The sequence below is a fragment of the Triturus cristatus genome, chromosome 4_1, assembly GCF_964204655.1.
Source record: "Triturus cristatus chromosome 4_1, aTriCri1.1, whole genome shotgun sequence".
Taxonomy (NCBI): Eukaryota; Metazoa; Chordata; class Amphibia; order Caudata; family Salamandridae; genus Triturus; species Triturus cristatus.
The window spans coordinates 953,037,286-953,064,666 of NC_140585.1; the positions used below are offsets into that span (position 1 = coordinate 953,037,286).

At 41.9% G+C, this 27,381-nt stretch overlaps 1 protein-coding gene across 5 annotated transcripts in view; it reads right to left on the reverse strand.

Annotated features, from left to right (window-relative positions):
- Positions 1 to 26,348, reverse strand: part of LOC146855888 (protein NEDD1-like) — a 544,173-nt gene extending 517,825 nt beyond the window's left edge. The window contains exon 1 of one of the 5 annotated variants that reach the window (XM_085650677.1): positions 25,982 to 26,348. In XM_085650677.1, the coding sequence (XP_085506803.1) occupies positions 25,982 to 26,066 (85 nt within the window). In that variant the 5' untranslated portion in view covers positions 26,067 to 26,348. Of the gene's footprint in view, positions 1 to 25,385 lie in introns of all 5 variants that reach the window. The other 4 variants (XM_085650673.1, XM_085650675.1, XM_085650674.1 and 1 more) reach the window with 4 other exon arrangements.
- Positions 26,349 to 27,381: the final 1,033 nt, after the last annotated feature.

Here is a 27,381-nt window from a genome sequence, read left to right on the forward strand (position 1 = left end):
TAACTAGTTGTGAAGTAAAAGAGGCTAAGTCAAAAGACACGGTCCAAATTAACAAAGATGGCTAACATAGATAATAGCAAAAGTAGATGTACATTCATGAAGAGATGGTGTAAAATGTGTTGTTGTTGTACAGGATTATTAATGCTTCTATGGAGCATACCTTCTCTTTTGATTTCTTTTAAGGTCACTATAGATACATTAGAACGACACACTGAGAACATTACTAACATTAAGAAGATTGAAAAAGTAGTTCCAAATAGAATAGATAATTATTTACATAAAGATAGGTCTATTAATGATTTTTCAAATAATGTGTTTTCAAAGTTATTGTATGAATATGTAAAGACCATGGACGTAAGGGACTGCTACGTATGCATGCAGTTACCTGCATCTGTGTCAGAGGGAGTGACTTATCATCACCTTCCAGCAACGTATGGAATAGCATGTAGTGTGATAGCTAGCTTATTTTACGAGACAGGTAAATTAGAATATTATTTTTCAGATGTAGATAACATTTTTGCGCAAGTACCTGCTAATAACAAACTAAACAAAGTAAGACCAGCTAAAGTATTAGGTGATTTTTTCTTAGAAACTAAGGAGCTAACATTAGAGTATATATTTAACAATAATTTGACATGCAGTTTGAAGAAAGAAGAAAGTACATTCCTAGACATGGTCGAGGAAAGGAGATTAAAAATGCGAAGAAAGGCATCTGAAGGAAAAGGGGAGAAAACAGTCTGGGATTTGAAATGGAAAAACATATGAAGGGAGAGTCTAATCCAACTTTGGCTTTAGATTGGCCTCAGAAAGGGAAACTGTGTATAAGAAGGAATCAAACGGCGTATGACAATCATTTTTTAGGGAATAGTGAGTGCCATGATACATACCGAATCATGGGTGGATGGGGATTTAAAGGTGGAAGAGATCCAGTTTTCCCTGGACTTTATTTTATCTGTGGGAACAGGGCATATTATCGTTTGCCAGACCATTGGTATGGCACATGTTATGTAGGCCTGGTTTTTCCAAAAATCTTTCACGTGGACAGAGGTAAAGATGGTGTACATAGTTTAGGTAATCACTTAGTACGTAGTAAAAGAGAATCTTGGGCAGAAATTGTAGGTGACATTTTTGGAGCATTGATACCAGCAGTGGGAATATCTCTGAATGCGAACAATATTAGAAGATTATCAACAGTAGTGGATCGCTTATCAACAAGCACCGCTGGAGGATTCTTATTGGTTAATACTGAAATGGTTGCCATGCGTGCTATGGTAATGCAAAATCGACTTGCGCTTGATATCTTATTGGCAAAAGAGGGTGGAGTCTGTGGAATGCTGAAAGTTCAACATTGTTGCACTTACATTCCAGACGAAAGCAAAGATCTGAAAGTTTACATTAAAAATATTACTGAATTGCATGACGAAATTGTACCACTGGAGGTTGAAGGTGTTTGGGAAAAGATTGGGAAGAAAATTGCTGCTATTAAAAATTTCTTAGTGAAAATAGGTAGTACATTTATAGGTAAAATATTATTTCCATTAATATGTGTGATTTTTGTGTTATTAATAATAAGATTAAGTTGTATGTGCTGTAAAAATAAGAAAACAAAGAATAAAATAAAAAGAGAAAAACTAATAAGAAAAGAAAAGGATCCAGATAGAGACTTAACAGAGATAACTTTAGAAGAATGGAAAGAAAGTTTGTATAAAAAGGCAAAAAGAGATGAAGAAGAAACTGAATTATGAATAAGAGCAAGAATACATTTCAATTTTCCGTAAAAGTGTGAATACATTTTGTGTTGTTGTGGTTTTATTTTAAAAATTATATACCCCCTCCATTTTGCATGTTTACATTAATAAGAATAATTAATTAATAGTAATTGTACTAATTGTTTGCTGTGTGAATTGATCAACATTACTAATATAAGAAATACACTTGGGAATTGCATTTGCATGGCCTAATTAATACGTAAACTAATTTTCATATGCATATTAATAATAGACAATTATAAATTGCATGGTTATATGTTGCTTTCGTGATGTATTCATGATTTGTGCTTTATTAATGTGAATATAACCCGCATTAAGTGTTGCTTCTGCTAGATAAATACACACACATATGGGTATTAGTAAGGGGATAACATTTTATTAGTCATTTCCATGTATTAATTACATTTTTGTGTTTCTTTGCTTAAGTTGACCATTTGGTGGCCACAAAATGGCCGACATCCCTATTTGACGAACACAACTCCATTCTGAAGGTCTCTGGGTGTAGTGCGCATGTGTCACCATCAGCAGCAGTGGCCTCTGGACGACCCTAAACTCGACTGTACCCACCAAGGACACACCGGGCTAACTGCCAGCTGCCCTGAAAAGAAACAATAAAAGAAACATGAAATTATGAACTATACCTAAAGAAACATTTTCCGCGTGAGAAATTGGTGGAACTGATCTCATCAGCCAATCACGAGTATTCAAAATATCAGTCGTTACTTTTTGGAATGTAATTTTTCTATAAAAATGGTAGAATAGAGAGGTTGTGGAGCGAGACCCTTCTGAAGATTTTCGATTTTCTGACGTTATGCTGACGGAGAGGACGGTGACACTGCAGGACAGCTGTTTCCTAAGACTGACAGTATGAACTGATGACCAAGATTTTGACTTAGAGGACGACTTTTAGCCAGAATATGTAAATATGATGGTCTACTGCTTGATTAAACCAAAGACTCGATTTTCAATTATTTAGATCAAAATTTAAGATTTATTACAAGAACTGTGTTGGGTCATTATTATGAAAAATGTATTTATGTAAATAAGTTATATATTTTGTTATCCCTCCAACCTGCAGCTAGCGGATCCATGGCCTATTCATGGGAGGAGTGCTAAAAGGTGAAGGTTAGGCCTTTATAAATAGGGATATATGAGTACTTCCTTCCATTACAGCGAGTGGAACAATCGCCTCCTTGGAAACAGGTTATTACTAGAAGGATGAATGTTGGTGTTATGGGCCCCACCAGCGAATGTAGTGATTGAGTGTGATCTATGATCTGTAACGAAGGGAGGGATTTTGCATTCCGCGCTGCATCACATGCACTTTCCGGTTATCTCAGCTACTGTGGAGTATTGAACAGGCTTGTTCCTAGCTCTAAAATTAACACTTATAACATCTCCTTTAATTGCTTTTATTAGGCAACTTTAACCTTTTTTGAGCATGTTTGTGATAACAGTCTATTGACCTTTCTTTCTAATCTGAACTTGACATTTGCACATATATTGCAATGGTTTTAACTAATTACACAATAAACAGATATATATATGTATGTGTGCATATACATATATATATTACCTACTGGCGGTCGCCAGTAGGTAGTTATAGTTAGGACCCTGTTTCCATAGGAAAACCGCAACATTCTATTTTGAATAACTTTGGCGCCGGTCGACGAATCCTCGCGAAATTTTCAACACTAATGGGGCGCTACGCTCCGCTCCTACCCTGAAAGTCTCGGGGGGATTCGTCAAGCGGGGGCTGAGAAAAAAGGGGGGTCCCAAAACGCATTTCCCCATGCATTTTTCCATAGGACCTTTAGACACAGCTACAGCCCGAACGGCTGAACAGAATTACTTGCAATTTGGCAGAGAGGTAGTCTACAGGTCAAGGAAGTGCCTTTTGTAGGTCTGGTGTAAATCTGTTCAGTAGTTCCTGAGAAAATAGCATTTAAATCAATATATATATCTGTGGCAGCTTACGGTGCGCTTACCGTGCGCTTACCGTAAGCTTACCGTACGCGTACGGTGCCGTGCGCGAGCTCAAATCTGATTGGTTGTCACATGACTGTAAACATTCGAATCGGACGAAATCAGGAAGTGTCGGCCGCCATTTTGTGTGTTTCACTCAGAAAAAAAAGGGAGATATCGTGAAAAGGGGGCTAGGAAGAGAGTTACAGACCCCCTAACATTTGAAAAGTACAAAAAAAAATGTATTAATTTTAAAAAAAAATCGCGGGGTACGCATACGGTAAGCTTACGGTGAGCTTACCGTACGCGTACGGTAGAAAAAAATAATAAAAGAAATAAAATTCAGATTTAAGTGTTTGGATATTAGGGGGCTCTAAAAAGAGCCGTTGTGTTTATGAAGTGATTTTTTAGTGGTACCTACAAGTAAGTACCGATGCAGAGTCTAAGGTTCAAGAGGAAGACTCTGTTCCCTTCATCAGTGAAGTGTACACCATCTCCTCTATAAATGTCTTGCATGTCGTAACGCAAGTTGTTGTGGTAAATGGAACCCATACCATAGTCTCGGAGGAAAGCAGAAACAGATTTGTTGACGTGCTTTCTTGCTTTGTCAATCTGCGGACAAAAATGATTGGACCAGTTCCATTTTTGCCTTTGGCATATGTTAGAATACGCAAAGGCAGTTTTAGGGAAAAGTGAAAACAGTTGTGCAAAGGTCTCCTTCATAAGCATTTCCAGACCTACCCCAGTCAAAGTGCCTAGGTCATTGCCACCACAGTGCACTATTATGAGGTCAGGGTGTTGGATTTGCATGAAGGATTTCACCAATGGCATCAATTGGTGCCACTTTAACCCTCTCTGTCCAATCCATTTAATGTCTACATTTGGCAAAGCAAGGTCTCTCACCATACCTGTTTTCTCTGCATACTTTTCACTCCAGAAGACATAGCTGTGCCCTACAATCCACACTGTGAACATCTTCCAAGGAGATCTGGATGCACTCAGGAGGTGTATTTCAGTAGAATGGGAAAAAGAAATGAAAGACAGTTTGGAAATGGAGGCATACATATTTTTTTTAAACAAAAAGAACTCATTGGCTGTTTCATACCATTCTACACTAAAAACTAGGCTGTATGTGTCAATATATAGAAGCATGTTTTGTATTGGTACAGAAAAATGTGTTACCAAAGAACAGTACTATGGATTTGCTGTTAGGTTTGAAAAGTCAAGCACTCTTGCTCTTTGTGTGGTGAACTTCTGACCTAACTCTACACAGCAGTGTTTCAAGAGCTGTTGCTATGGTAGCAGGCAGAAGTCAAGTTGGGGGAAGGGTACTAGGCTGAAGTCAAGTTGGGGGGGAAGGGTACTTTTGGAAAAGGGTTGGTTTTCAACCAATAGAAATGTGTGATTACATTTGAAAAAAAGGGGGAAGCACTGAGATTTGAAATTAACATGTATATGTGTGGAAAAAGAGAGGGAAACATTGCCATTATCTGGTTCTGCTGAGAGGAGAGAGGTGTACAGAACAGAGATCCTGGCTCTGATAATCTGCTGTTTGAGTGCCACATTTCTTTCACAACTAACTAATTTTAAAGGTGAGTTATGAGTTTGAGAGGGGATGTATATGGTAAATTAAGAAATGAATAATAGAATTGGAATTCCTTTTGTTGAAGTTGTGTTTATCGTTTTGTGTTTTGGGAGAAATTTAAATGTAAGGAACATGTAAAATAATATGGACTATGTTTTCACCATAAAATAAGGTGTATTGTTATAAATGAGGAATACTTTTAGGGTTTGAGGTTGCAGTCAGTACTGCAAATACATTCAGCATCACTAAGGCTGGTTGCCCTTGCTGGAGTGTAGTCAGTCACCCAGGTAACACATGTTTCTGGTCTCAAAAAGCTGTTTGGACATGTGCTTTTTTTCAGAATCTGAAAAGTGGATTCAAAATGTGTCAGACTGTAAAAGTACTTATCACTTGCCAAAAAAAGAGTAGTAAGTGTGCTTTCCAATTGGCAAAGAAATGTTGTTTTCTGACTAATATCAAACCATGACTCTGTGTGCAAAGAGGAATTATAGACAGAGATTTATTGCGTATTACTCTGGTAATTTTACAGTTGCATTAGATGGAAAGGGGGAGCTATTTTTTCTGCAGAAGCAGACTCTTAGCACACACCCAGCTGCTTATCCTGTAGAATCATGCATAGTATTCACAACCGAGTGGGGTTTGAGGTTGCAGTCAGTAATGCAAATACATTCAGCATCACTAAGGCTGGTTGCCCTTGCTGGAGTGTAGTCAGTCACCCAGGTTACACATGTTTCTGGTCTCAAAAAGCTGTTTGGACATGTACTTTTTTTAAGAATCTGAAAAGTGGATTCAAAATGTGACAGACTGTAAAAGTACTTATCACTTGCCAAAAAAAGAGTAGTAAGTGTGCTTTCCAATTGGCAAAGAAATTTCGTTTTCTGACTAATATCAAACCATGACTCTGTGTGCAAAGAGGAATTATAGACAGAGATTTATTGCGTATTACTCTGGTAATTTTACAGTTGCATTAGTAGGAAAGGGGGAGCTATTTTGTGGTGCAGAAGCAGACTCTTAGCACACACCCAGCTGCTTACCATGTGGAATCATGCACAGTATTCACAAGCGAGTGGGGTTTGAGGTTTCAGTCAGTAATGCAAATACATTCAGCATCACTAAGGCTGGTTGCCCTTGCTGGAGTGTAGGCAGTCACCCAGGTTACAAATGGTGCTGGCCTGAAAAACCACTTTGGACATGTGCTTTTTTAAGAATCTGAAAAGTGGATTCAAAATGTGTCAGACTGTAAAAGTACTTATCACTTGCCAAAAAAAGAGTAGTAAGTGTGCTTTCCAATTGGCAAAGAAATTTCGTTTTCTGCCTAATTTCAAACCATGAGTCTGTGTGCACACAGGAATTATTTTTAGATATTTAATTTGTGATGGTGTTATTGTGATTTTAACTTGTAGGAAAGGGGTACATAGTATTTTAAGATTTGAAAAGATCATAAAAAATGTAGTAATATATTTAAATAAAATAAAGGAATTTTTTTTTTAGTTTTTTTCAGGTATTGCTGAAGAGCAGTGAACAAAATTTAAGATGCCTACAAAATCCAGACTAAGGAAAAACCACAAAAAAAACTATATTTGAAGACAACTGGAGGACCTAAGTTAGTTGGAGATGCTCATGTTGGGAAAAAGAGAAAGTCTTCTAGTAAGCAGACAAAAGATTTTTTAAGCAATATCTTCAAAAAAAGGAAAAATGTACAAAATGTCTGTACTGGAAAGAATGTTTTAAATAGAAAACAACAGGAAAAAATAGAGCATTTAGTTAATGCAAATGTACCTTCAGAAACAATAAAGATTAACTTAAAAAGAAAAACAGTGTTTAAAGAGATTCGTAGAAAAATGTTTCAGAGAAGAGTTATGTCCAATTTGATAAAGGATTTGAAGAAATATAAGAAAAAAGCTAAATTTTATAAGAGAAAAAAAGAAATTGAAGCCATTGCAGCAAAGGCTTTAGAATTAAAAAGGAAACTATTCATTTTAATTTTGAACAGGATGCGTACATTAGATAAAATGGTCAATGTACTGAAATCAAAAAGCAAAAGGAAAAGACTAGTGAAAAGAACAAACTTTTGTAAAGTGTTTTTAGGAGAATGGATGCATAGTTCAAGTAGTGAACCTTTTTTTAATTAAGAGAGTTATTTTCAAAGTAATAGTTTGCTGCATGCAGTTGACACCAGAGGTCATGCTTATGAAGTGAAAAATGGTTGTATAATGGAGAAGGAGAAAATGGTTCCAAGAGATGAGGTACAAGTGATGGCGGATGAGGCTATGGGGAGACATCCTAAAGCCCCAGTGTACACTTGGAATTGTAGTAGTATTTGCACTGTGCGTCAGGAATCTATTGATAAATTTTGTGAGTTTCTAAGAGAATATAGTAAAAAAAAAGTGTTAAACAGAAGATTAAGGTGCTTCAAAGTCTAGATCCATGCAGAGTGAGAGAGAATACTGGTTTGCAGGGACATTCTCTGGCTTGTCTATCTAGAAAAGTGTGTAAAAGTGTTTTTCATCATTTTAGGATGCTGGCTGTTCATCATACTGAAATGAGAAAGTTTGTGAGAGGGTTGTATTTTGCTAAAAGTCCAGCAATAAAGTTAGATGAATTGAATAGGGCTCTGTTCCATGGATCGGTATCAGATGTAGAGAAGGTTACTGATGAAATTCAGTTTTGTTACTTTGGTCCAGAACAAGAAAGTGCAGAAAAGGACACAGTAAATGAGGAAGAAGTGGAAGAGAATGTAGAACCCTCTGTAAGTAAGGTATTTATTGATCACATAACAAAATTTGCAATAATCTCTAATGAAAGACCAAATATTACTTGTATTTGTTGTCGCAGAACTCATTATAGAAAACAAACCAGGAATGTTGATCTCTACAGAAAAGTGAAAATGAAGATAATTATAAATGGAAGGATTTTGCCACATATATATTTCTTGAAAATTGTTTTGAATTGGGTGAAGATCAGCGTATTTGTAAATACTGTTACAACAAGTTAGAGGAAAATAGAATGCCGACCAGAGCTGTACATAATAATTTAGAATTGGATGCTATTCCTGCCGAACTTTCTGAATTAAATACATATGAGTCTATACTTATTCAATGTGTTCATCCGTTCCAGTGCAGCACCGAGATGATCATTTGGAAACACAACTGATCAATCTGATGGCTTGTCAGCGTGGGACAAATGAATATTGGTACCAACGCCATGGTGAATTAAAATGCATGTTACGTAATTTAGGAACACCAACATGGTTCCTTACCCTAAGCTGTGCTGAGTACGCTTGGGATGATTTACTGGATTTTTTACGAGAGGCAAATTCAAATATTAAAAACATCGAATACAAGACAGCAGGAGAACTGTGCTCATTGGATCCGGTTAATGTTTGCAGATATTTCAATCATAGATTTGAGGCTATGATGTCCTTCATCTGCAATAAAAAAAATCCACCTCTTGGAGAAGTAGTGGATTTCTTTTGGAGAAAAGAGTACCAGGCAAGAGGTGCTCCTCATATTCATATGCTGTTGTGGATCAAGGATGCCCCAAAGTTTGGAACAGATACTGATGAAGCAGTGTTATCTTTCATTGAAGAATATGCAACATGTGCTATACCAAAAAGCACAGAAGAGAAAAAGTTAAAGGAGCAAGTTTTACGTTTCCAAAGTCATCGGTGTGGAAAATACTGTCGACGGAAATACAAGAGCAAAGATAAATACTACACTAAATGTCGATTTGGATTTCCTAGACCTGTTCTTTCAAATGGAAGAGTAAACAGTTTTATGTCATCTGTGAGACATACTATTACAAGAAAATCACCTAAGAATACCTACAACCTTAAAAGAAAAGAAGAATCAAAAAATATAAATGACTACAACCCAGTCATTTTATCCATGTGGAATGCTAACATGGATATACAGTATGTAGCTGACAATTCCATTGCTGTTGCTCGATATGTAACGTCTTACATTACTAAATCAGAAAAAACTGAATTGAAAGAAATGTGGGAAGAGATTTCTCACGAGAGGACTGTCAGTAAGAAGCTGTACAGTTTCAGTTTAAAGATGTTATCGCATCGAGAAATTGGATCCTACGAATGTTCAGATAGGTTATCTTCTGCAAGTCTCTACTCGAAATCAAGAAGAATAATTTGGGCAAGTTTAGGCCTTGCAGCAATGAGAAATCGGGTACTGAAATCTGTTGGAGAAATTGAATATTTGGCCGAGAATGACCCAGAAAGTAAAGATATTTTGAAATCAAACATGTTGGACACATATTATCCCAAGAGAAGTCTTCATCTAGAGAACATGTGTCTTTATGAAGTGCTGCAGAACTACATTTATTCACGGAAAGCCACAGAAGACATCAACAATGGAAAATATAAAGTCATTGGTGAGGAAGGATGTTTGGTGAAGCAAACAAAAGGAAGTTTGATAAATCACAGGAAGCTGAGTTGCGACACTACTGACAAAAAGGAATTTTACTACTTGGCTCTTTTACAGCTGTTTAAACCATGGCGTACAGAGGATAAAACTCAAATAGAAAGTGCGACTGAAATTAGAAAACATTTAGATGTATGTACAGGACGAACACAGTTTTCTCAAAATGTACAGCAAGACGCACAGGAATTCTTGATGTATTTTATTCAGGTACTGGAAGAAGAAGGGGTGCCAATTGAAAATATGTTTGGTGTCTCTTATAAATGGGAACATAGTTGTGAAAACTGTTTCAATACATGTGGCTCTAATGTTGATTCTGAAAGGTTTATTTATTTAACATTGCCAGACAGTAAAACAGTCACTTTTGCTAAATTAGTTAAAGATGCTAATCATAGCATGGAATGCGGTGAGTGTAAATCTGACATGTTTTCAACGTTAATTTTAAAGGAATACGGACAGTATGTAATTTTAATGATGCAACGATGTAAAGCTGATGGTTCAAAATTGGATACTTTAATAAAGAAGTTTATAGGACAGCAATTATCAATTTCAGGAAAAACTTTTGTAACAGTTGCAATAATTTTCCATGAAGGACCTACTGTAACTTCTGGACATTACACAGTTTATCTTAAATGTGAAAAAGGCTGGACACTGTGTAATGATTCCCAATTGATTTTCAAGCAACGTTTGCCTTTTGATTTAGCAAATTCCTATCTAATCTTCCTGAAACCTAAATTTTAGACAGACTTGGCAAGATCTGTACAAAACAATTTTACCATTTTATTGGATTACCGTTGGAATTTACAAATAAAAAAGATTTTTCAAATTACCATTTGGCCTAAAGGAAAGGTAACCAATTGTATTGTGGACTTATTTAATTCCTAATTAATCTTTCAGAAACCAAAAATTTTAGAGAGAATCGGTAACATCTGTCCAATTTAAATTTTGGAATTTTATTGGATTACCATTGGAAATTTAATCAAAAAAGAATTTTAAAATTACCATTTGGCCTAAAGGAAAGGGAACCAGATGTATTGTGGAGTTATTTGAGATATATTATTTTTGTGATTATGCTTCTGTAACAAAATTGTCAGACGGTATTTTAAAGAAATAGTTATTGTTATTAGATGATATTTTTTTAAAAATTTTGCATTTCTATAATGTTATGTTTAAGTGAGAATAGATTCTGGGCTTTTTTAAAACAATCTTTGAGATTGTTATTTTTTTTTTGCCCGCTGTTAAGTGATGAATGCAATTGCTTTCACGATTTATAGTGAAATGCAATATATTCTGAAAACAGCAAAAAAAAGGCAAAAAAGTGTTTTTGGAAAATATGTAATATGTAAATACGTGTACTGTGTTATATAATGATTTATTAAATATTAATACTTTTTTCTTTTTTTTCAGATTGTGAAAGAAAATTTTCGAAAAAAACCAACCATTTTTACAAGTAATTTCAATTTAAATTTTAATTAAAAATTAAATTGTTGGGTGGGTCAGGTAAGTCAGAAATTAGATGGTCCCTTTCTTCCACTTCTCCTCAAACAGATTTACAGTATTTAGTTATTAATCCCTCAAGGATCTTGAAATGTGGTAATTGATTTTTAGTGTTTTAAAAAAAAAAAAAAAAAAATACGCTTACCGTAAGCGTAAGAAAAAATAAAAAAAAGTTGAGAGGTAAGGTTGGCTCTTAAAAGAGCCGTTGTGTTCATGCAGGGACAGAGAAAAAGGAAGAATGGGAACATTAGCTGGTAGGACAAATGTGCTGGTCTATTTTGTTGTTAAAGAGGGGAAGACTGGTCTCCCTATGAACAATTAGACCATGACAAAATGAACACCGCATTGTAACCCTCGCAAACCGATGGTTCGTTTCCAGAGGATCAGAAAAAGGTGAATCTGCCCCCACAGATGAAGGGCTCTGCTGAGCTTCCGAAGAAGGACTCGGCTGAGCTGCTGTGGATGTGCTTGCTCGACTTACTGAAGGGTTACCTCTAGTATGTCGTGCATGTGTCCTAGGGTGCACATCCTCAAGGTGTCGTAACATAGTGTGATTCCCGAAGGAATACTTCTTGTTAGGATTACCTCTTGAAAGTACACGCTGGCACAGCTTACAAGTCACCAAAGCCACATTGACTTTTTTCTCGCCCTCAGGAAAAGTAAAATACTCCCATATAAAAGAGCTCTTCTGTTTCCTCTTTCTCTGTCTGATGGTGGTGCTGCTAGCCTCACTCTCAGCAGAAGAGTGCTGGTCTGCCATCGTATCCCAAAGACAACTCAGCTCCTTCTTCTAAGGGATCACAAGCAGAAATGAGGGGAATGGGTGTGGTGTAGGAGAGTTCTAGAACTGAAACTACTTTGAACCAATCAAAAGTTTTGTTTCATGATCACATGACCCACCGTGCGCGTACGTTACGCTTACGGAGCGCTTACGGTGCGCTTACGGTAAAAGTACGCATGCGTGTAAAAAAGACACGCGCATGCGCATAACAGGCACTCCCCAACACTTCCGCGTAACGTGCGCGTGTAGCGTACACGCTTACGCGCCCCATACGCAGTACGCACGGCTACGTAAATTGCGTAACCATACGCAAAAAGAGTAGAAATATTACGCAAACCGTACGCTTACCGTAAGCTTACCGTACGCACACTTAAAAAAAGGAAAAAAAGAATCTCTATGTTATACTAATATATCTTACCTGTTTAGTAAAAAAAAAAATGAAAAAAAAAATATATTGCAGAATTTTTTAAAGTTAAGCATAGTGTATTAAGAGAATATAAAGTAAAAAGAAAAAAAAAACTTGCAAATAAAAAAAAATAAAAAAAATTAATATAAGAATTTGTATTAAAAAAAATCATAAAAAATCAATGAAAAAACCATGGGAATCACACATGTTATAGGTAAGAATTAGCATTTAAAAAACCATACAAATTCACTGAAAAAACCATGGGTTTCACACACGTTATAGTTAGGAATTAGCATTTAAAAAACCTTGCAAATTCACTGAAAAAACCATAGGTTTCACACACGTTATAGTTAGGATTTAGCATTTAAAAAACCTTGCAAATTCAGTGAAAAAAAGATAGGTTTCACACACGTTATAGTTAGCGGACATTTCACTCATAAAAAACCATTGAAATTCCCACGTTATAGTTAGTTAAGCTAACTATAACTCGCGCACCCGCGATCCACTGCTGATGACGTAACATATTACATCACTCATGACATGGTCAGTGACATCACTCATGACATGACTGATGACATCTCAAATGACATCACTGATGACATCATCCTTGTGATAGAGTGGCAGACCTCCTCTCACCCTAATATAACCTTTGATACAAACATTAAAAAATAGAATCTAAAATTTTCAAAACAATGGACATACCAATACCAGTTACAACAACCTCTTCAGTAATTCTTAGATGCACATACACATCCACTCATTCACCAACAGTCCTGTACAGTCACTCATACATGTACTCACTCATCATATGTACTCATACAGCTATACATCCTGTTACACATTGACACTCATCCATAGAGTTACTCACACACAGTCACTCATGCTAATAAAGAATCAAACATCCATTTACTTGCATATTCAGTTATACACACACCTCAACACGTACTTCTACAGAAACTTACACATACTTACTCTTTTAAATAATCACTAAAAAAAACACATACTTACTCATACAGGAACTGTTTCAATCTCTCACTCTCACACATACTCACTTATATACACCAATAGTCAAATATACTTCTTTAAAACATATTTAGTAACTCATAAAGACACTATTGAGACAGTCATTCACTCACTAACACACCCATACACACACTCATCCAACCATACAGTCATGCACACATGCTGTCTTCAACACATACAACCAGAGAGTCAATCATACATGCACCTATGCACTACGCAATACCCCCCACCGAACCATGCAGACACTCAGACTGATACTCAAAAAACAACCTAAAATCCAATATAAACACCCATGTAGCTACTCACCAACCCAAGCAGACACTTATACACAAAGTGAGAGACTGATACAGATAATTACATATTTAAACATTACTCACTAAGCCATGTATTCACTAAGATACACTTAGTCAGTTACACAATCAAATTTTCAAAAACAAATCATCCTTTTATACACTTATATACCCATTTATTTTTCCATCGACCTTGAGATATACATATATAAAACATATTTAATTTTCAGAAAAACACACATTCACAGAATGATGTCATCAGTGATGTCATTTGAGATGTCATCAGTGATGTCATGAGTGATGTCACTGACCATGTCATGAGTGATGTAATATGTTACGTCATCAGCAGTGGATTGCGGGTGCGCGAGTTATAGTTAGCTTAACTAACTATAACGGGGGAATTTCAATGGTTTTTTATGAGTGAAATGTCCGCTAACTATAACGTGTGTGAAACCTATGGTTTTTTCACTGAATTTGCAAGGTTTTTTAAATGCTAAATCCTAACTATAACGTGTGTGAAACCTATGGTTTTTTCAGTGAATATATATATATATATATATATATACACACACACACATATACATACATACACCTCGTGTTGTTTTCTTTAAGTGTAGGTGCAGTCAATCTAATATGATGGAGTGCATTTAACATCTGTCACATCTTATTACTGCGTTTTTCTCTCTGCACTTGTACTATGATTTTGCACCTAAATGTGACACCACTGCACTGCTGACTTTGCAAAAAGATGCATTTGTCATCATTGTTTGTGGACCTAAATGTTCTTTTTTCTCACGGATATAGTTTTGCAGCTCAATGGGTCCTGATGAATTGGTACCCAGGTTGGTTTTCAACCTAAATGTGTTTTTCCACCTAACTTGTTCCACACTCTTGTTGGTATTGCACCAATAGTAAGTCTGCACATAAATGAGATATCATAATTATGCTTACTTTGTACTAAGGATGATTTTATGATTTTGAAATGCTAAATGCTACGTAGTGTGGCTGTACCATACTGAATTTGCTGCTCAAGATTAGTACCTTGTACAATTTTCATGTGATCTTCTAATGGCCCCTAAATCTAAATCCATGACAAATTCATATCAGCCCAGACTTATGGATGAATTTAACAAGAACGCAGAGAATGACTGACCGTCTCACCTCCTCTTGTGAACTAATTTTGAGGGAAAACCACACATCCCTCCTTGAATTATTTCTAACAGACTCCAAACTCCTTACAACCTCACACTTGTTGCACCCATAATATGGGCTCTACCTTGGACCCGATTTTTATTATAAAGATATACTACAGACATAGCTCTAACCATCTGAAATTGAATTGGTCAGACCATTTATTCTTTCCTATTAAAATCTTAAACTTAACACACCCTCATCATGCTAACCCAGAGACAGAAATCTAGAAACCTCACACACAAACAGTTCACGGGAATTTGTGCACCCCTGCTTGCATCAGCTTATTAAAGGCAGATCTTTTTGCTTTGCTATAGATTGTTTTTTTCCTCAATGTGCAATTTGAGAGGAAAGAGTTCTATGTGGAACACTGTAGCTCCCACCTCAGAAGGGGCAGTCCAGGTACAAATGCAAGACTGTCTGCTAGGGAATGACCTGGAGATGTCCCCCTGGAAGGAGGTGGAGCGCCAGGCGCATTTGGAGATATTGGGTGTACCGGAGTGGGTGTGTGTGACCACTCGGTCTATGGTAGCCAGTAAAGGTATTCAAGAGAACCTGTGGACTGAAATAGTGGCCCAGATGCCTGCCAGTACGAGAAGAGGCAGGGGATGTGGGAAACCAGCCCCCACAGTTCCCAAGGTCCAGGAGGAGGCAATCTTTGAGGGGGATTCCCTGGAGCCTACGGGGGAACAAGTGGCTGAACGGGGGGACCTACCTGGGCTGACCGAATGGCAGAAGGAAGGGGGGGCCCTCCAGGGAGGAATTCTGTGAGGAGCAGAAGAAGTGCCCTTCTCTTGTAGGTTTGCGGCAGCAAACCAGGCAGCAGGTGATCAGTCGGGATCACACTTGATTTACTGGGATAAAAATCTCATGTATAGTGAGCCAAGGGTGGCTGAGCCTGGGTCAGCCCGGGAGTTGGCGATGCCCCAGCACTTCCGAGCCTTCCTGTTGGGGTTGGCTCATAATGTACCTTTGGCAGGACATTTGGGGCAGGAAAAGACCTTTGAGCAGCTTGTCACCCACTTCTACTGGCACCAGATGCGCAAGACTTCTGATACTCATTGCAGGACCTGTCAGACTCGTCAGGCGAGTGGTAAGAGTGGAAGGAAGCAAAAGGCTCCCCTCCAACCTTTCCCTGTAGTCAGCACATCCTTTGAGAGGGTGGGAATTGACATTGGGGGGCTTCTGGCTCCCAAGACGGCAAGGGGCAACAGGTTTATCCTGGTTTTGGTGGACCATGCCACCCGGAAGCCATCCCTCTCCGGACGGTTACAGCCCCCGTGGTGGGCCGTGCACTGATGGGGATTTTCTCCCATGTGGCGTTCCCTAGAGAGGTGGTGTCCGACAGGGGTACTAATTTCATATCGAGGTATATGAAATCTCTGTGGAAGGAGTGTGGTGTAACTTATAAGTTCACCACACCTTACCACCCCCAGGGTAATGGTCTGGTTGAGAGGTTCAACCGAACCTTGAAGGGCATGATTATGGGTCTGGAGGAACCCATGAGGCGTAAGTGAGATGTCCTCTTGCCATGCCTACTGTTTGCCTATAGAGAGGTGCCACAGAAGTCATTGGGGTTCAGTCCCTTTGAGCTCCTGTATGGGCACCCAGTCAAAGGACCCTTGAGTTTGGTGAAGGAGGGCTGGGAGAAGGCTTCTAGTAAACCCCCCCAGTATGTATACAGCTACATGCTGGCCTTCAGGAATCAAACTAGGTGTTTCAGCCAGGAGGATATAAAATGGTGGTACGACCAGAATGCCACTCTTGTCGAGTTTCAACCTGGGCAAAAAGTGTGGGTGATGGCGCCAGTGGAGCCTTGTGTGCTACAGGACAAGTGGACTGGGCTTTATGAGGTGGTGGAGCGCAGAAGCGAAGTGAACTACCTGGTGAGCTTACGGTCTCCTAGGAACCCTTTGAGGGTTCTCCATGTGAACCACCTCAAACCACACTTTGAGAGGTCTGAGGTGACCATGCTCTTGGCTACAGATGACGGGGCGGAAGAGGAGAGTGAACCTCTTCCTGACCTACTGTAAGTCAAGGAGAACGATGGGTCAGTGGATGGGGTGCACCTCTCTCCTACTCTGACCCCAGAGCAGTGGAGGGACTGTCGCCAGTTATTGGGTCAGTTCGCCTCCCTGTTCTCCCTGACCCCAGGAGTCACCCATTGGTGCATCCATGATGTAGACACTGGAGACAGTCTGCCTGTAAAACACATTTTTAACAGGGTTGCTGATAAGGTCAGGGCCAGCATCAAGGAGGAGGTTTCCAAGATGCTGGCGCTAAGGGTGATTGAGCCATCCTCAGCCCCTGGGCCAGCCCAGTGATCCTTGTGCCAAAAGCCGCTGCGCTGGGTGCCACACCCAAACTTGAGTTCTGTGTGGATTACCGTGGGCTCAATGCGGTCACTAAGACTGACGTGCACCCCATCCCCAGAGCTGATGAGCTTGTGGATCGGCTGGGAGCTGCATGGTACCTCAGTACCTTTGTTTTGACGTCGGGGTACTGGCAGATTGCCTTGACCGAGGGGACCAAGGAGAGGTCAGCGTTCTCAATACCAGAGGGGCACTACTAGTTCAGGGTTATGCCTTTTGAGTTGAAGAACGCCCCTGCCACCTTCCAGAGACTGGTTAACCAGGTGCTGAGTGGGCTGGAGGAATTCAGCTCCGCTTACCTGAACGACATCGCAGTGTTCAGCTCCAGTTGGGAGGAACATTTGCAACACCTCTGTGAAGTATTGAAGGCCTTGCAGAGGGCGGGCCTAACTATCAAGGCAAGTAAGTGCCAGATAGGGCAGGGTTCCGTGGTGTACTTGGGCCACCTGGTGGGGAGCGGCCAGGTGGCGCCCCTACAGGCAAAGATTGATACCACCCAGGCTTGGGAACCCCCCCCCCCCCCCCAAGACCCAGATGGAGCGAGGGCCTTTCTAGGACTCACTGGGTATTACAGACGGTTCGTGAAGGGGTATGGCTCCCTCGCTGCCCCCTTGACAGAACTGACGTCCAAGATACAGCCCAAGAAGGTGGTCTGGACTGATGCCTGCCAGACCGCCTTTGATGCCCTGAAGACTGCCATGTGCACCGCACTCGTGTTACGGGCGCCAGATTTCTTCAGAGAGTTTATAGTGCAGAAAGATGCTTCAGAGCATGGGGTGGGAGCAGTACTCTCACAAGTGAACAATGAGGGCTTGGACCAATCCGTAGCTTTCATTAGCAGAAGACTACTTCCCAGGGAACAGAGGTGGAGTGCAATGGAAAGGGAGGCTTCTGCTGTGGTCTGGGCACTGAAGAAGCTGAGGCCCTACTTGTTTGGGACCCACTTTTTGGTTCAGACCGACCACAGGCCCCTCAGATCATTGATGCAGGTGAGGGGTGAGAACCCAAAGCTGTTGAGGTGGTTCATCTCCCTACAGGGATGGACTTCATGGTGGAATACCGTCTAGGAACAGAACACGTCAATGCTGATGGTCTGTCCAGATTTTTTCGCCTTAGTGATGAGAACTCCCATGAGGGTGGGTAGTTCCTCCCACTTTTCGGCTGGAGGGGACGCATGTTAGACCTGGCGTATCTTGGCATGATTACCCAAGACTTTTTGCCTCTACCCCCTTTTGCTTTTAGATGCTTTGGGTACTTTGCCACTGCTGATCAGTGTCAAAGTAGAAGTGTTCCCTGTGTAAAGTGTAATGGTGATTGGTTGGCCATGATTGGTATGTTTGCCTTACTAGTAAAGTCCCTAGTGATGTGCACTGTGTGTGCAAGGGCTAGTAATGCAAAGGCACGCAGAGAAGGGAACTCAGGCCTTCAGTGTAGGGCCTGTGCGCAGTTTGCTAAGTTAGCATGTTGTCCTGACAAGTGCAACCACTTGTCAGGCCTTACTTTCCCTTTTGCGTACACAGTGGGCACCCCTGTGGTAGGTCCCGGGTAACACATGGGCAGGGTGCGGTGTAAGTAAAAGGAAGGACATATACTGAGGTGTTTGTTATGTCCTCACAGTAAAAAACACTCCATTTAGTTTTTCACTGGTGAAGGCCATCCTGCTTATAGGACAGCGTGGGGGAGGATGGGTATTGTGTTTGTTAGCCTAGTTTCTCATAAGTTTAAAATGGAGAGGTAAAGTTTAGTATGTATGAACTCACAGCGTCATAACACATCTTTCTATGAAAGTGGTTTTGTTACTGTGTGTTCAGAAACCACTCTTTTAAAAAGTGGCTGAGTTGTGTGCTTTAAGCATTTCTGTGTGTCTCTGAGAATGTGAATTGACTGTCTGGCTCTGAGAGGTGCGAGGAGCTGGGGGGAGGGGTCTTGACCCAGGGAGGGGTTGAGATAGCACCAGACTGCCCTGCATCTGGAGAGTAGGGGGGAGGAGAAGCCCGGGAGGTGAAAAGGCCTGGGCTGGTGCTTTAAACCAATTGACCCATTTCCTGCTGAGTGATTAAGGATCTAGACCCCCAGTATCAAAGGGAGAAAGGTGACACTGGGAGGGAGACACCCAGAACTGATTTAGGCAGGGGTCAGGGACCCCTGAGCACAACGAACTTCAAAGACATTTAGGGGTATAACTATGAGAGCTGAGGCCCTAAACGTTGGAATAGAAATGGATTGAGACTGAAAAGGCTTAGACCCATTTTGTGTTCAAGCGGAACCTCTGCTAAGGAAGGAACAACTGAAGAGACTGCTGGGAAGGACCAACTCTTGCTTCGTGATCTGGGGCTGGTCTGCAGTTTGCTGTTTTAACCAAGGAAGAGGCTGTTGGGACTGTGCTGTGTGCGCTGGGTCCCCCTGCTTGAAAAAGACTGTGCTTTGTGCTGAGTCTTGTAACCCCAAGGGCCCGAGGCGAGCTGGCTCCCTGTTTGGAAACACAGGAACATAAAAGTTTCCGGAGAAGTTTCAAGCAACGTGGTGGGCACGTGTTTTGGCAGCTTGAGACCCTCGGAAGGTGTGCCCTGTGATTTTGGACACACAGAAGAGAAGGGAGACACGGAAGAGCTGGGTGTGTGTTGTGGTGCACAGGCAGCATTGGTGAAGAGTGACTAGTCAACGTGTGCACCGGAGGAGGAGTGAGTCTCGGATGCGCAGGGTGCATGTCATGGTGCACTGCAGGCATTGGTGAAGACCGCCTGGTCAGCGGGTGCATCGGTGAAGTGAGACTCGGACGCGCAGGGTGCGTCTCGTGGTGCACTGCAGGCGCTGGTGAAGATCGTCTGGTCAGCGCATGCATCGAAGGAGAAGTGAGTCTTGGACGCGCATGGTGCATGTCATGGTGCACAGGAGGCGATGGTGAAGAGCGCCTGGTCAATGTGTGCATTGGAAGCGGAGTCTCGGACCCGCAAGGTGGATGTCGGGGTGCACCGGAGGTGCTGGTCATCGAGTGCACCGGAGGAGAAGTGAGGGTCGGAAACGGGGAGCGTGTCGAGGTGCGGCTGAAGGCATTGGTGAGTGACGAGCGACTGGATATCGGGGCACCGGAGTTGAAGTATGTCTCAGCGAAGCAGTGTGCGTGCTTTGGTGCAACCTGGGACTGTGAAGGTGATCGGCTGATCATCGTGTGCACCGGAAAAAAGTGAGTCTCTGCTGCACGGTGTGCAGGTCTTGGTGCCAACTGAGAACACAGGAAGGAGTGCCTGGTGAATGTGCACTCGGAGTCGACAGAAAGACTCATCAGCGTTGTGTGTGTGGCTTTGTGCCAGAGGAGACCGTGCACCCGGAGTAACATAATCTTAGGAGCGTGGGGTATGTGTGCCCTGCGGCTGCCTGAGACCTTCCTAACAGTCGCGTCCCGGACCAGCAGCCCCGGAGAAGCTGAGCTACCAAGCCACTGAGACCCACTGGGGAAATTCTACATGGAAGGCCCAGTCCATTGAAGGAGGAGAGGAGAGTGGGGTCACTGCCCCAGGTATCGTGTATTACTGCCTGGGAGGGGTGCGGGTTTGGAGGGACACTCTTTTGGCCTCTTTTGGCATCTTAGTCCTTCTGGCGATGTAAGCCTTTGCTTCGGCTCAGAGTGGGGCCTCTACTGAACAAAGGAGTGGCAGTACTGGGGCCAGAGTGAGAAGCTGTGCTTTATATCATCGTTGATCCGTGTGGGGGGCCACTGTTATTGAAGAGGCTGACTGTCGTAATACACATTGCCAATATTGCTGCTAACAAACTGACGAAATGTCTTATGATGCCTGACAGTATTTCTGCCTAACGAAGTACACGATTGTAGCACTACGCATTGCATTATTTCTCCCTAGCAAAGTACAGGAGTGCAGCGGCCCGCATTGCATTATTTCTTCATTGCAAAGTACATGATTGTAGCTGCGCATTGCATTATTCCTTAATTGCAAAGTATATGATTGTAGCGGTGCGCATTGCAATATTTCTTCATTGCAAAGTACACGATTGTAGCTGCGCATTGCATTATTCCTGAATTGCAAAGTACATGTTTGTAGCAGTACGCATTGCATTATTTCTCCCATTGCAAGGTACCTGGGTGTATAGTTACGCATTGTAATATTTCTCCTTTGCTCAGCACAGGATTGTATCGTTACGCAGTGCACTATTGTCTGTCCATTGAAACGTGTGTGAGTCTAGCATTACGACCAGCGTAGCGTTTTGAAAGCGGTGGTTGGGAACAAATATTACCCTTTATTATATGTTGATTCTTGTATCGTGTGGTCTGATCGTATATCTTTTTATATAAAGTTTGTGCTCGTTTTATCAAACTTGTGTAGAGTCCATTTGTGGTTTCACCAGTGGGTTGCTCTGAGCGTGGTTGCACATACTAGATACTCGTGTCTTGGAGATAGGCCTCGCTGCTCGTGCCAAGCTACTAAGGGGGTGAGCAGGGCTATCTCAAACGGTGTCCTTACTTGGCCTAACGTTGAGTGGGGAGTCCCGGGTCGCGCATTTGGTGACAGTATTGCGGGAATGGGACTCCTGCTTCCAACACATGGCTTGCACACCGAGATGGCCACACCCAGCACATGAACCCTTAGAACTATCTTATTAGCCTAAGGAATGGGCAACACTAACCTGCTGTATTTGAATCTAGAGAAAATATATTATTTGTTTAATTTATTGATAACTCTCTCTAAGTGCAGTGGACAGATGGAATTACATTTTATGCAGAGCTCTATGAGGTAGTCTACACGCCTGTCATCTGTTTAATGGAGAGAGAGTTGTTAACTGCCACCTGCACACCTTGTATCCACTCCTGTACTTTCATTTATCAAATTATTGCATTCTCGTAATTGCAGGATCTGGGACCTGCTGCATGACCATGCCCCAAACCTACTGTCCCTCACAGAAACCTGGCTGAACCACATAGCAGCACTAGATATTACCAAATCTATCTCCCCAGGATACACGATTGCCAGGCAAGACAGACTTCACAAACCCAGAGGTGGAATTACCACCATCCACAAGAACACCATCAGCTGCATCACCTCTGTGAACATGCCATCCACTAACATGAAACACCTGTCCCACACTTCATAACACCACCTGGACCCTATTTTAACTCCTTTGACAACACCAGAGTTGAAGAACCTACTCCGGACACCTGGACAAATCATTCCCTCATTAAGTTCCGTACACCTGTCCCTTCCCAAAGCACATAAACCACTGCCAGAACAGCCCCCGATAACTGGAATAACATCTTGGGCAAAAAACTGAAACACTGCCCATAATACCCAACCACCCAAACACAGCAACAGCCTCCACGAAGCCATATTAAACTTCAATAAGTCGATCTCCTCCTATGCAGACAGCCTGGACCCCGAGAAGCACAATACGATGTGATCCAGACCCCAAGCCAACTGGTATATGGAAGAACTCAGGCTGATGAAGCATCAATGGAAACAACTGGAACGCAGATGGAGAATGAGCAAGAAAAACAAGGACAGGAGCACATTCAAGTCTCGTTGAGATGCTACCACCAACAGATCTGAACCACCAAATGCACTTCCTTGGTGGAGCACACAACAGAAGCAAGGAAATCGTCACCATTTTGAAAGATTCCAACTCACCAGCTACCAGCTCCAACTCCACCACTCCCTCACAAGACTTCTGCAATCACCTCTCCTTATTTTTCAGCAACAGCATCACTACCATTTACAGCAGTTTCAACCTGCAACTGGACCCAACAGACTTCACCAATCAAATTCCGATCTCATCAAAAGACCCAACACTTACCTCTTGGCCCGCCATCAGCCGGGATGAAACTACCCCCAACATGAAGTCCATCCACTCAGGAGCCCCGTTCCACCCTTGCCCCCACCACACCTACTCCAGAGAACTTCTACCCATCAGTGCCATGCTGACACCCATCATGTATAACAACATCTCCTCAGCTGCATTCTCATATATTTGCCAACATGCCACAGAACTCCTTTTGCTAAAGAAACCCTCTGCAGACCCCTCCATGCTCAAATACAGTTCGATCTCCATGCTGCTGTACCCAGCCAAGGAATTAGTGAAAATAATAGACATGCACCTCAACGAATACCTCAGTTCCCACCAACTCCTCAACACTTCTTAGTCCGTATTCAACCACAACAGTGAAACTGCCCTCATCCCTGCCACAGACGATATCTGCATTTTCCTTGATAGAGGAGACAGAGCGTCCCTCACCCTCCTGGACCTCTCTACAGTGTTTGACACGATCTCCTACTCCATCTTCATCCAACACGGGCACAACATCAGAACCCATGGTCTGAGCTCAGCTGGATCTGCTCCTTCTTGACTGGCAGGACCCAGTCAATCATTCTGACACCCTTTACATCAGATGCCCGTGACCCGCAAGGATCCTCCTTCAGCACAATCCTCTTCAGTGCTTGTATGATCCTGCTGGCCGTCATCATCCCCTCCAACAATATCAACATTATATCCTACACCAATCACACACAACTTATCTTCTACCACATGGGCAAGAAACCCACTACCCAAAACAAGCTCACAATATGTTTGGCTGAAATCGCAGACTGGATGAATTCCAACTGTCTGAAGACGAATAGCAAATAGACTAGAGTTGTGATCTTTGGTGAATGCTCCTCTCAGTGGGACTCAGCCTGGTGCGCAACAGAGCGAAAACCTACACCCATCAACGCCTCCCAAAACAAGAACCTTTGTGATTTTCATTGACTGCAAACTCAACATGACAACAAAGTCAATGCCATAACTGCTTCATACTTTCACTCTGAAGATGCTAATGAAGATTTCCAAGTGGCTTACCTATCAACACCTGAGAAACCATCACCCAAACACTCATTACTAGCAAGCTGGACAATGGGAACTCCCTTTACTACAGGATCAACAAGCAACTCATCAGAATGCCACAGTCCACCCAGAACACGGCAGCCAGAATCACTCTCACCCTCCCACGCCACACACACATCTCCTCTCACTCCAAAGAGCTACATTGGCTACCCAGAAATAAATAAGCACACTTCAAACTCCTGACCCACACCTTCAAAGTTCCACATAACTCGAGTCCCACACACCTCAACAAGTGCATCTGCTTTCACAAACCCTCCACACACCTCCACTCTGACGACTTTCTACTGGCACACATCTCATACAAATGGAAAATCTGATCTGGTGGTCAAGCTTTCTCCTACAGTGCTCCTAAAGCTGCTACACATCAGAGCCTTCTCCTCACATCTTAAGTTCCGAGGGAAACCAGACCTGGCTCTTCGAACAGTGCTCTGCCCACCATAGGTGAGGCTGCTTAGCGCCAGGAATCCACCCAGGGTGACAGCATGCTTTACAAATTAACATACATAGATTTGGTTTAGTTAAACACAAAAGCCCAGGCCTGAAAAAGCTGTTCCCTGATGTAATGTATGGAACAGAGGCATACTTTTACTGCATGACATACTTTATTTATTTAGTCTTACCAGACTGCACTACAGAATAACTGCTCTCTCGAAACCAGATTTAAAGAAGCACTCAAGAGGAAAGAAAAAGCATTGGGTTTACTCACTTTAAAGTGCTGTTATACATAAATCAGGACAATTGTAGTGCCTTAAATGGACCAGTAATGTCCGGTACTGAGTACCTGCACTTCTTTAATTTCAAAGGGAGATTACCTGCTCTTCTCTGCTGGAATACATTTAATGGGAGAGTAACCCCACTGCGTAGGAGCTAGCAGGTTCTCTAAAGATTGAGTACCTGCCAGGCGCGCAACACCCACTGGACTCAAAGGGCTTCAGCCCCCCCCCCCCCCCTGTCGTGTGTGGCAGCCCGGGATGAGACAGCTTCCCGGCACACACACAGGGACACCTGAGCACTTCACAGGTCTTTAAAAGACCATTTGTATGTTAATGAGGCCTTGCTGTTGTTTCACCCCTTCTAAGAGCCCCTGCAGATCCACTCTGCCTATTGCTTAAAGATTCAGCCCCCCCCTCCCCCGAAATTTTTTCTTAGCCCCCCCCCGAAATGTGGCTCTAGTTGCGCCTCTGGTACCTGCACGTCTTATATTTCCATGTAAAGCCCTGGGCAAGTGTCCTTCCAGTGGTTATAGTTCAGCAAACCTGTGAAATTACATGTATCCAAATCTTTTGAAAGAAGAACTCTCGAACAACAGCTTTAAAAACAAACCTCACAGATGCCCTCACTCGGGAGCAGGAAGTAAACCGCCAATTCGTATTGTTCACAAGGCTTCTCTTCAATGATGGCTTTCCTTGACAAACTGAACGATAGGTCGAAAAACAGAACGCTAGGAGTTTTACACAGCGCTTCAAGTCTGTCCCCAAGTGTTCCAACAGTAATTGTTGTCATTACTTCCCGTGTTCTCTAGAAACGCGACTCGTTTTGGAAAACAATACTGCGTATCACTTCGTTCAATTTGAAGGCGGTGATTTTCAAAAACACAGACATTTAGGTAACGTTACTGTCCGCCAAGAGAAGGTGGGAGGAGTTGAGTAAAACAGTCAAATTTAGGCGTCAGTAGAACCAGGCTAGTTCAAGGGGTGGAGCCGACATAACGGGATTTGCATTTTGAGGATTTATATTTTAAGACCACCTGCACATCCCGATGTCGTTGTTGCTCTTCCACACACCTTTAAGCGACGTCTGCTGCAGTCCGTTTACGTGCTTTCCAACATCTGACCTGAACGCACGAGCGCCACAGTGAACTAGGTCCATACACGAATGCTCATCTAGTCCAGGTTTTTACTTTGTATTATGGGATTTGTAGTCCTTATTACACAATGGCACCCATGTGATGATTACACTGCCAGAACGCAAAATGAAAACCTGGCCTTCTTGAGTTAGTTGGGCATGTTCCTGGAAAACTTGAGCGGGCTGGAGGAAAGCAGTTCTGTTGAAGCAAAATGCAAGTCACGCGTCTCGTCTCCGCACTACCGTCTACGTTGCTTTCTGACACATACATGTTGCCAGTCAGTATCTGTGTTGTGTGACTGCAATTAACTCCAACATCATGGAGATGTTTTGCAGCTGAAATAGCCGCAGCCACACACTCATCTCCTCGATAGTTGCTCTATGCACAATCCAATAGACTAAATTCGAGCATGCGCAGCTAATGTCTGACAGCATTTTCCTCTCACTAGCACAGCAGCTGCAATCCTTACTGGATTCTGGACTATTCTACCCGTCCCGTAAATAAACCTCAATAGAGTGGTCCAACCTTTTGAAAACAGCAGCACTGACATGCCCTTAGGATTAGTGAGGCACCGTGTTTCGAATGGTGAGTTTTTTTATCCCACCGATTATTCCACTATATTTTGAAAGACACGAGGAAACATGCATCCGCAAGTTTACGACGTGGTGTCCGATTCCCTTATCATAGGAATAAAAAATTAGCTAGCATTCGTGCCAAGAATTTTCAATTCTATTAAGGACAGGGAGGCGAGGATTATGCTTCTCTTTCTTTTATTTGTTACTCACAGCAGCCAATGAAAACGTTTTGTATGCAAATAAAACCACATTTCCCATGATGCTCGTCCATACATCACATCCTGTATAGCCCTATAAGCCACTGTACCCTGTTTCTCTTCCTCTTTCTTTACTCGAACCTTGTCGATGAAAACATTAACGATTTCAGTCCAATATAAGGAACATGAGTCCCAACAATCATCCTTCAACATGGTAGATCCATAATCAAACTGGAAAGTTTACGTCTTCTAAGCCAGAAGTACTTCTGCTCCGTCTTCTTTTTCAGAACCTGAAAGGATGAGACAGGGAAAACCCGTAACTTTTGCTTATACAGAATAATCAATACATGTGGGTGGGTAATTATTATTAACATTGTAATAAAACCGGGTGGGATAATCCTCGCCTCCGTGTCCTTAATAGAATTGAAAAATCTTGGCGCGAATGCTAGCTAATTTTCTATTTTATTACAGGACCGGAGGCTTCGGATTATGCTAGTTTAACGCTTATCAAACACAACTACAGTCATATCACCACCGGTTTATAATAAACTGTTTAAACAGAAACT